The sequence below is a fragment of the Solanum stenotomum genome, chromosome 11 (assembly GCF_019186545.1).
Source record: "Solanum stenotomum isolate F172 chromosome 11, ASM1918654v1, whole genome shotgun sequence".
NCBI lineage: Eukaryota > Viridiplantae > Streptophyta > Magnoliopsida > Solanales > Solanaceae > Solanum > Solanum stenotomum.
In genome coordinates this window covers 47,562,237-47,573,235 of record NC_064292.1, presented here as the reverse complement: position 1 = coordinate 47,573,235, position 10,999 = coordinate 47,562,237, and the positions used below count along the sequence as shown (strand labels likewise).

Sequence of the window (10,999 nt, the reverse complement as noted above, 5' to 3'; positions counted from 1 at the left end):
TCATTTATAACACATGAAACAAACGTGAAAGATAGCAGTTATTCACTGTTGGCAAAATGCCTAATTAATTATTCTTGTGATTATTTATTCGATGCCTAATCAACTTCCTGTAAGTTTTCCTTTTTCCTTTTCAGTTTTAATTAATTAGTATAGTAAGATTATCCTTTGTTGAAATTTATTAATAATTTGTTATTTAGTGAATGAGAATTGTATTTAATTGCAGGAAATTATGAGTTTGTTATAATTAGTGAAGAATGGGGAATGTGATGGGTGCATTATTATCAGGTTTTGGTGATATTGTTGGCAAATTGTTTGGTCATCCACTTGATCTTTTGTCTGGAAAAGCTTGTAGGTATGTTAATTTTTTTATCTTAATTTTTAGGGTAAAATTTCTCCATTTGATTTTTTTTTAATTATGTTTTGATATAGTTAATTGATTAACTTTTCAGTACAGCATGTGCCCCAACATGGGATTTTCTTTGTTACATAGAAAATTTTTCCATCCCTCAACTCCTGAAATCAGCCATGGTTTCAATCCTACTGTACTTTGGTTAGTTTCTTAATTCCTTTCAATATTCTATATATACGCAATATAGACTGATTGTTAGTTCTGATTTTTGATATCTATTTTCATTTGGTTCTTGTCTTTCGCGTTATTATATTATCCTGTTGTTGTTTATTTTCTTTTCTAGTAGCCTTTGTACTTTTTCTGTTTTTAGTTGTTATGTTTTTTTTTTTACACCTAAAATTGCTGCAATTGAGTCGAGGATCTTTCTTAAGGTGATAGCAAGGCCTGCGTATACTCTATCCTGTTCAGATCCTATATGTGAAATTTCACTTTGTTTGTTATTGGAAAATAGACTGATTGAATGTGACTTCTTATGTAGAAGATTTTTAATGTTTAGTAAAATGATATCAAGGAATTTGTGCAAAATACACCAGATATCAAGGTTTTCCACAAATTGTTATTCAACTATAATTTGATTGTTTTGTTTTAGGAAAGATGGTAATTGTACTCCTCTATCTACTGTAGAAAAATATCTTTATTTCGTTCTCCGTTAGAATTTTGAATCATTTTATATCGTTGTTGTTAGCAAGTTGTCTCGTATTTGCCCTTCATATTTGACTGTAACATAGCTCTAACATGATTATATCATTGTACTCTCTCTGTTTTAATTTGTTTGTCTTAGTTGCATTTTGGATAGCCAAAGAATATTTACATTTTATTTCAAAAAGTTGAAGATTTTGTGTTTGTTATTAGTTTGACTCTCGTACTCTGAATCAAGTCAAACAAATTGAAACAGAAGTAGTAACTAACTTGATTTTCCTATGTTTATTTGCAGTTTTCTTGTTCCTTTACTTGCTTTACAAGTTGGGAATTTGTCAGTGCATTTGTCACATACTTTGTAGAACTACTTGGGCTTGTTTTTCCACTTGCTTTACAGCCTTAGATTGTTGTTGCACTTGCATTTGTTTCAACATTCAGAAACTTCTTCTTACACCTAGGCATAATAGAAGAAGAAGAAGACATCAAAAAGATATTGAAGAAACACTTGTTGATATTTCTAGTAATTCTAGTGAATCACAAGACTCTATTAAATTTGATGACACAAAAAGAAGAAAATCAATGAAGGAACATAGAAAAGAACATATGAGGAAGTCTTTGAGGCCAAAGAGTCATCATTTGCAAGTCCAAATTGTTAATGATTCAATCCACCACCACAAGAAGAAGAAGTTCAAAAATGGTCCTATCGATGATCACATCCGAGTGAGTAGAAGAACAAAATTTGCACAAAAGGGAATGTTCATTAAGGGTTCAACACGTTCACGAAGGAGAGCATGAAAAGCGGGGGTTCTCAGACTCTTCAAAAATCTCACGGGTGTGTGTTTGATCACAATATATACTTTTGGAGAGTCGGAAAAACATAGGTTCTCAATTCTATGGTCTTCTAAATCTTGTAAATTCTTAAGTTTTCGCCTAATATATTGTATAACTTGTATACTCTGATAGTGTAAAGAATTGTAGTAATACATTTTATCTTGTTTTAACAAAGAATTTGGTTTGTATTTTATGATAAAAGTCCACTTATTTTGTTGACAAGTTATCTGTGCTAAACTCTCCTCTGTTTCCTTTTACATGTTATTTCTGCCTTCTGTGCACCTCTTAAAATACATCTTAGAATTAAGAGTGTTTATCATTTTCTATTTCATAAGCTTTGATCACTACTTCTCAGCTAGCTTGCTCAACGCGGTGGCTAAACACACATGTTGTGCCTTCCCTAGGCGTTCAACGAGTAAGTATTCGAGTTGTTCCTTTGCTCTAACATGAAGAGGCTTTTTAATCAGCCCTTGTTGCAATTTCTATGACACCAATGAATAACCAAACTTAATAATGTTTCTGGTCATCGATATCCTGGTTTGTGGATATGAAAAATAACGTAAAATGTTAAGGGTAAAACGCTTTTTTTTAATGAAAAATCTCAAGTTGAGTGACTCTCATTTTTTTTTATACAAAATAAACTTTACTGCGTATTAATTCCTCGTATTTACTCTCGTTTTTAACACATGAAACAAACGTGAAAGATAGCAGTTATTCACTGTTGGCAAAATGCCTAATTAATTATTTCTGTGATTATTTATTCAATGCCTAATCAACTTCCTGTAAGTTTTCATTTTTCCTTTTCAGTTTTAATTAATTAGTATAGTAAGATTATCCTTTGTTGAAATTTATTAATAATTTGTTATTTAGTGAATGAGAATTGTATTTAATTGCAGAAAATTATGAGTTTGTTATAATTAGTGAAGAATGGGGAATGTGATGGGTGCATTATTATCAGGTTTGGTGATATTGTTGGCAAATTGTTTGGTCATCCACTTGATCTTTTGTCTGGAAAAGCTTGTAGGTATGTTAATTTTTTTATCTTAATTTTTAGGGTAAAATTTCTCCATTTGATTTTTTTTAAATTATGTTTTGATATAGTTAATTGATTAACTTTTTAGTACAGCATGTGCCCCAACATGGGATTTTCTTTGTTACATAGAAAATTTTTGCATCCCTCAACTCTTGAAATCAGCCATGGTTTTAATCCTATTATACTTTGGTTAGTTCCTTAATTCCTTACAATATTCTATATATATGCTATATAGACTGATTGTTAGTTCTGATTTTTTATATCTATTTTCATTTGGTTCTTGTGTTTCACGTTATTATATTATCCTGTTGTTGTTTATTTTCTTTTCTAGTAGCCTTTGTACTTTTTCTGTTTTTAGTTGTTATGTTTTTTTTTTAAAACCTAAAATTGCTGCAATTGAGTCGAGGATCTTTCTCAAGGTGATAGCAAGGCCTGCGTATACTCTATCCTGTTCAAATCCTATTTGTGAAATTTCACTATGTTTGTTATTGGAAGATAGACTGATTGAATGTGACTTCTTATGTAGAAGAATTTTAATGTTTAGTAAAATGATATCAAGGAATTTGTGCAAAATACACCAGATATCAAGATTTTCCACAAATTGTTATTCAACTATAATTTGATTGTCTTGTTTTAGGAAAAANAAGGCCTGCGTATACTCTATCCTGTTCAGATCTTATTTGTGAAATTTCACTGTGTTTGTTATTGGAAAATAGACTAATTGAATGTGACTTCTTATGTAGAAGATTTTTAATGTTTAGTAAAATGATATCAAGGAATTTGTGCAAAATACACCAGATATCAAGGTTTTCCACAAATTGTTATTCAACTATAATTTGATTGTCTTGTTTTAGGAAAAATGGTAATTGTACTCCTCTATCTACTGTAGAAAAATATCTTAATTTCGTTCTTCGTTAGAGTTTTGAGTCATTTTATATCGTTGTTGTTAGCAAGTTGTCTCGTATTTGCCCTTCATATTTGACTGTAACATAGCTCTAACATGATTATATCATTGTACTCTCTCTGTTTTAATTTGTTTGTCTTAGTTACATTTTGGATAGCCAAAGAACATTTACATTTTATTTCAAAGAGTTGAAGATTCTATGTTTGTATTTAGTTTGACTCTCGTACTTTGAATCAAGTCAAACAAATTGAAACAGAAGTAGTAACTAACTTGATTTTCCTATGTTTATTTGCAGTTTTCTTGTTCCTTTACTTGCTTTACAAGTTGGGAATTTGTCAGTGCATTTGTCACATACTTTGTAGAACTACTTGGGCTTGTTTCTCCACTTGCTTTTCAGCCTTAGTTTATTGTTGCACTTGCATTTGTTTCAACATTCAGAAACTTCTTCTTACACCTAGGCATAATAGAAGAAGAAGAAGACATCCAAAAGATATTGAAGAAGCACTTGTTGATATTTCTAGTAATTCTAGTGAATCACAAGACTCTGTTAAATTTGATGACACAAAAAGAAGAAAACCAATGAGAGAACATAGAAAAGAACATCTGAGGAAGTCTTTGAGGCCAAAGAGTCATCATATGCAAGTCCAAATTGTTAATGATTCAATCCACCACCACAAGAAGAAGAAGTTCAAAAATGGTCCTATCGATGATCACATCCGAGTGAGTAGAAGAATAAAATTTGCACAAAAGGGAATGTTCATTAAGGGTTCAACACGTTCACGAAGGAGAGCATGAAAAGCGGGGGTTCTCAGACTCTTCAAAAATCTCACGGGTGTGTGTTTGATCACAATATATACTTTTGGAGAGTCGGAAAAACATAGGTTCTCAATTCTATGGTCTTCTAAATCTTGTAAATTCTGAAGTTTTCGCCTAATATATTGTATAACTTGTATACTCTGATAGTGTAAAGAATTGTAGTAATACATTTTATCTTGTTTTAACAAAGAATTTGGTTTGTACTTTATGATAAAAGTCCACTTATTTTGTTGACAAGTTATCTGTGCTAAACTCTCCTCTGTTTCCTTTTACATGTTATTTCTGCCTTCTGTGCACCTCTTAAAATACATATTAGAATTAAGAGTGTTTATCATTTTCTATTTCATAAGCTTTGATTACCACTTCTCGGTTAGCTTGCTCAACGCGGAGGCTAAACACACATGTTGTGCCTTCCCTAGGCGTTCAACGAGTAAGTCTTCGAGTTGTTCCTTTGTTCTAACATGAAGAGGCTTTTTAATCAGCCCTTGTTGCAATTTATATGACACCAATGAATAACCAAACTTAATAATGTTTCTGGTCATCGATATCCTGGTTTGTAGATATTTAAAATAACATAAAATCTGGTGATCCTATTGTGTGATGACATGAGTAGGCCTAAACAAGTACACTTTTGATGAATTTGAGAGGAATATTACTCATGTGAGAGGTATAATAGTTTCTCAAATTCAAAATGTTAAGGGGTAAAGCGCTTTTTTTTAATGAAAAATCTCAAGTTGAGTGACTCTCATTTTTTTTAATACAAAATAAACTTTACTGCGTATTAATTCCTCGTATTTACTCTCGTTTTTAACACATGAAACAAATGTGAAAGATAGCAATTATTCACTGTTGGCAAAATGCCTAATTAAATATTCCTGTGATTATTTATTCGATGCCTAATCAACTTTCTGTAAGTTTTCCTTTTTCCTTTTCAGTTTTAATTAATTAGTATAGTAAAATTATCCTTTGTTGAAATTTATTAATAATTTGTTATTTAGTGAATGAGAATTGTATTTAGTTGCAGGAAATTATGAGTTTGTTATAATTAGTGAAGAATGGGGAATGTGATGGGTGCATTATTATCAGATTTTGGTGATATTGTTGGCGAATTGTTTGGTCATCCACTTGATGTTTTGTCTGGAAAAACTTGTAGGTATGTTAATTTTTAGGGTAAAATTTCTCCATTTGATTTTTTTTTAAATTATGTTTTGATATAGTTAATTGATTAACATTTCAGTACAACATGTGCCCCAACATGGGATTTTCTTTGTTACATAGAAAATTTTTGAATCCCTCAACTCTTGAAATCAGCCATGGTTTCAATCCTATTATACTTTGGTTAGTTTCTTAATTCCTTACAATATTCTATATATATGCAATATAGACTGATTGTTAGTTCTGATTTTTTATATCTATCTTCATTTGGTTCTTGTGTTTCGCGTTATTATATTATCCTGTTGTTGTTTATTTTCTTTTCTAGTAGCCTTTGTACTTTTTCTGTTTTTAGTTGTTATGTTTTTTTTTTTTTACACCTAAAATTGCTGCAATTGAGTCGGGGATCTTTCTCAAGGTGATAGCAAGGCCTGCGTATACTCTATCCTGTTCAGATCCTATTTGTGAAATTTCACTGTGTTTGTTTTTGGAAGATAGACTGATTGACTGTGACTTCTTATGTAGAAGATTTTTAATGTTTAGTAAAATGATATCAAGGAATTTGTGTAAAATACACCAGATATCAAGGTTTTCCACAAAATGTTATTCAACTATAATTTGATTGTCTTGTTTTAGGAAAAATGGTAATTGTACTCCTCTATCTACTACAGAAAAATATCTTAATTTCATTCTCCGTTAGAGTTTTGAGTCATTTTGTATCGTTGTTGTTAGCAAGTTGTCTCGTATTTGCCCTTCATATTTGACTGTAACATAGCTCTAACATGATTATATCATTGTACTCTCTCTGTTTTAATTTGTTTGTCTTAGTTGCATTTTGGATAGCCAAAGAATATTTACATCTTATTTCAAATAGTTGAAGATTCTATGTTTGTATTTAGTTTGACTCTCGTACTCTGAATCAAGTCAAACAAATTGAAACAGAAGTAGTAACTAACTTGATTTTCCTATGTTTATTTGCAGTTTTCTTGTTCCTTTACTTGCTTTACAAGTTGGGAATTTGTCAGTGCATTTGTCACATACTTTGTAGAACTACTTGGGCTTGTTTCTCCACTTGCTTTACAACCTTAGATTGTTGTTGCACTTGCATTTGTTTCAGCATTCAGAAACTTCATCTTACACCTAGGCATAATAGAAGAAGAAGAAGACATCAAAAAGATATTGAAGAAGCACTTGTTGATATTTCTAGTAATTCTAGTGAATCACAAGACTCTATTAAATTTGATGACACAAAAAGAAGAAAATCAATGAGGGAACATAGAAAAGAACATATGAGGAAGTCTTTGAGGCCAAAGAGTCGTCATATGCAAGTCTAAATTGTTAATTATTCAATCCACCATCACAAGAAGAAATTCAAAAATGGTCCCATCGATGATCACATCCGAGTGAGTAAAAGAACAAAAATTGCACAAAAGGGAATGTTCATTAAGGGTTCAACATGTTCACGAAGGAGAGCATGAAAAGCGGGGGTTCTCAGACTCTTCAAAAATCTCACGGGTGTGTGTTTGATCACAATATATACTTTTGGAGAGTCGGAAACACATAGGTTCTCAATTCTATGGTCTTCAAAATCTTGTAAATTCTGAAATTTTCGCCTAATATATTGTATAACTTGTATACTCTGATAGTGTAAAGAATTGTAGTAATACATTTTATCTTGTTTTAACAAAGAATTTGGTTTGTATTTTATGATAAAAGTCCACTTATTTTGTTGACAAGTTATTTGTGCTAAACTCTCCTCTGTCTCCTTTTACATGTTATTTCTGCCTTTTGTGCACCTCTTAAAATACATATTAGAATTAAGAGTGTTTATCATTTTCTATTTCATAAGCTATGATCACCACTTCTCGGTTAGCTTGCTCAACGCGGAGGCTAAACACACATGTTGTGCCTTCCCTAGGCGTTCAACGAGTAAGTCTTCGAGTTGTTCCTTTGTTCTAACATGAAGAGGCTTTTTAATCAGCCCTTGTTGCAATTTCTATGACACCAATGAATAACCAAACTTAATAATGTTTCTGGTCATCGATATCCTGGTTTGTGGATATGAAAAATAACGTAAGTTCTGGTGATCCTATTGTGTGATGACCTGAGCAGGCCTATACAAGTACACTTTTGATGAATTTGAGAGGAATATTACTCATGTGAGAGGTATAATAGTTTCTCAAATTCAAAATGTTAAGGGGTAAAGCGCTTGTTTTTTAATGAAAAATCCTAAGTTGAGTGACTATCATTTTTTTTTATACAAAATAAACTTTACTGCGTATTATTTCCTCGTATTTACTCTCATTTATAACACATGAAACAAACGTGAAATATAGCAGTTATTCACTGTTGGCAAAATGCCTAATTAATTATTCCTGTGATTATTTATTCGATGCCTAATCAACTTCCTGTAAGTTTTCCTTTTTCCTTTTCAGTTTTAATTAATTAGTATAGTAAGATTATCCTTTGTTGAAATTTAATAATAATTTGTTATTTAGTGAATGAGAATTGTATTTAATTGCAGGAAATTATGAGTTTGTTATAATTAGTGAAGAATGGGGAATGTGATGGGTGCATTATTATCAGGTTTTGGTGATATTGTTGGCAAATTGTTTGGTCATCCACTTGATTTTTTGTCTGGAAAAGCTTGTAGGTATATTAATTTTTTTATCTTAATTTTTAGGGTAAAATTTCTCCATTTTATTTTTTTTAATTATGTTTTGGTATAGTTAATTGATTAACATTTCAGTACAGCATGTGGCCCAACATGGGATTTTCTTTGTTACATAGAAAATTTTTGCATCCTTCAACTCTTGAAATCAGCCATGGTTTCAATCCTATTATACTTTGGTTAGTTTCTTAATTCCTTACAATATTCTAAATATATGCAATATAGACTGATTGTTAGTTCTGATTTTTGATATCTATCTTCATTTGGTTCTTGTGTTTCGCGTTATTATATTTTCTGGTTGTTGTTTATTTTCTTTTCTAGTAGCCTTTGTACTTTTTCTCTTTTTAGTTGTTATGTTTTTTTTTACACCTAAAATTGATGCAATTGAGTCAAGGATATTTCTCAAGGTGATAGCAAGGCCTGCGTATACTCTATCCTGTTCAGATCCTATTTGTGAAATTTCACTGTGTTTGTTATTGGAAGATAGACTGATTGAATGCGATTTCTTATGTAGAAGATTTTTAATGTTTAGTAAAATGATATCAAGGAATTTGTGCAAAATACACCAGATATCAAGGTTTTCCACAAATTGTTATTCAACTATAATTTGATTGTCTTGTTTTAGGAAAAATGGTAATTGTACTCCTCTATCTACTGTAGAAAAATATCTTAATTTCGTTCTCCGTTAGAGTTTTGAGTCATTTTATATCGTTGTTGTTAGCAAGTTGTCTCGTATTTGCCCTTCATATTTGACTGTAACATAGCTCTAACATGATTATATCATTGTACTCTCTCTGTTTTAATTTGTTTGTCTTAGTTGCATTTTGGATAGCCAAAGAATATTTACATTTTATTTCAAAAAGTTGAATATTCTATGTTTGTATTTAGTTTGACTCTCGTACTCTGAATCAAGTCAAACAAATTGAAACAGAAGTAGTAACTAACTTGATTTTCCTATGTTTATTTGCAGTTTTCTTGTTCCTTTACTTGCTTTACAAGTTGGGAATTTGTCAGTGCATTTGTCACATACTTTGTAGAACTACTTGGGCTTGTTTCTCCACTTGCTTTTCAGCCTTAGATTGTTGTTGCACTTGCATTTGTTTCAACATTCAGAAACTTCTTCTTACACCTAGGCATAATAGAAGAAGAAGAAGACATCAAAAAGATATTGAAGAAGCACTTGTTGATATTTCTAGTAATTCTAGTGAATCACAAGACTCTATTAAATTTGATGACACAAAAAGAAGAAAATCAATGAGGGAACATAGAAAAGAACATATGAGGAAGTCTTTAAGGCCAAAGAGTCATCATATGCAAGTCCAAACTTTTAATGATTCAATCCACCACCACAAGAAGAAGAAGTTCAAAAATGGTCCTATCGATGATCACATCCGAGTGAGTAGAAGAACAAAATTTGCACAAAAGGGAATGTTCATTAAGGGTTCAACACGTTCACGAAGGAGAGCATGAAAAGCGGGGGTTCTCAGACTCTTCAAAAATCTCACGGGTGTGTGTTTGATCACAATATATACTTTTGGAAAGCTGAAAAAACATAGGTTCTCAATTCTATGGTCTTCTAAATCTTGTAAATTCTGAAGTTTTCGCCTAATATATTGTATAACTTGTATACTCTGATAGTGTAAAGAATTGTAGTAATACATTTTATCTTGTTTTAACAAAGAATTTGGTTTGTATTTTATGATAAAAGTCCACTTATTTTGTTGACAAGTTATCTGTGCTAAAGTCTACTCTGTTTCCTTTTACATGTTATTTCTGCCTTTTGTGCACCTCTTAAAATACATATTAGAATTAAGAGTGTTTATCATTTTCTATTTCATAAGCTATGATCACCACTTCTCGGTTAGCTTGCCCAACGCGGAGGCTAAACACACATGTTGTGCCTTCCCTAGGCGTTCAACGAGTAAGTCTTCGAGTTGTTCCTTTGTTCTAACATGAAGAGGCTTTTTAATCAGCCCTTGTTGCAATTTCTATGACACCAATGAATAACCAAACTTAATAATGTTTCTGGTCATCGATATCCTAGTTTGTGGATATGAAAAATAACATAAAATCTGGTGATCCTACTGTGTGATGACATGAGCAGGCCTAAACAAGTACACTTTTGATGAATTTGAGAGGAATATTACTCATGTGAGAAGATAACTAATTCGAACTCCGGTTCCTATCTTGTTCGATCAAAAAGCCTCTCGTAAGCTCTTTGATTGTGGTGGTGGAAGGCTTTTTTTTTCAGCTCGTCGTCTCAGTTCCGCTGCTCCTAAGAAGGTGTACAGGTTAATGGCTGATTGCAGGTCTCAAAAGGCCCAAAAATGGCTGATATACTTGTTGTATTCACTCGTATACAGCCGGAAATATGATTTACAAGTTGCAAAAATACGAGGATACGAGTTTGATGATAAGACACAAGTGAATAGCTATTGTTCAAGGAAAAATGCAGAAATTCGGACCCAAATACGATCCGTATACTGGGACTTACATAACGCGTATACACAATTTTCTTGAAAGCTAATGGGGCCAAAGGCCCAC

At 31.7% G+C, this 10,999-nt stretch overlaps 3 protein-coding genes across 4 annotated transcripts in view; all 3 read left to right on the top strand.

Annotated features, from left to right (window-relative positions):
- The first annotated feature begins 229 nt into the window (after positions 1-229).
- Positions 230-1,875, top strand: LOC125845122 (uncharacterized). The gene is made up of 3 exons (XM_049524541.1): positions 230-352; positions 450-550; positions 1,344-1,875. Exons 1-3 carry the CDS (start codon positions 255-257, stop codon positions 1,841-1,843), a joined length of 699 nt encoding a protein of 232 aa, XP_049380498.1. The 5' UTR covers positions 230-254; the 3' UTR covers positions 1,844-1,875.
- An 899-nt stretch (positions 1,876-2,774) lies between these two features.
- Positions 2,775-10,999, top strand: part of LOC125845993 (uncharacterized) — a 28,124-nt gene continuing 19,899 nt past the window's right edge. The window contains exon 1 of the mRNA XM_049525468.1: positions 2,775-2,837. Within this exon, the coding sequence (XP_049381425.1) occupies positions 2,807-2,837 (31 nt within the window). The 5' untranslated portion in view covers positions 2,775-2,806. The remainder of the gene's footprint in view (positions 2,838-10,999) is intronic.
- LOC125845123 (uncharacterized) lies at positions 8,315-9,957 on the top strand. Of its 2 annotated transcripts, XM_049524543.1 has the most exons (3): positions 8,315-8,437; positions 8,534-8,634; positions 9,426-9,957. In XM_049524543.1, the coding sequence occupies exons 1-3, from the start codon at positions 8,340-8,342 to the stop codon at positions 9,923-9,925; spliced, it is 699 nt and encodes a 232-aa protein (XP_049380500.1). In that variant the 5' UTR covers positions 8,315-8,339; the 3' UTR covers positions 9,926-9,957. The 2 variants fall into 2 exon arrangements, 1 of the variants encoding a protein (XP_049380500.1); XR_007444234.1 differs by lacking the exon at positions 8,534-8,634 and having other exon boundaries at positions 8,343-8,437; positions 9,426-9,502.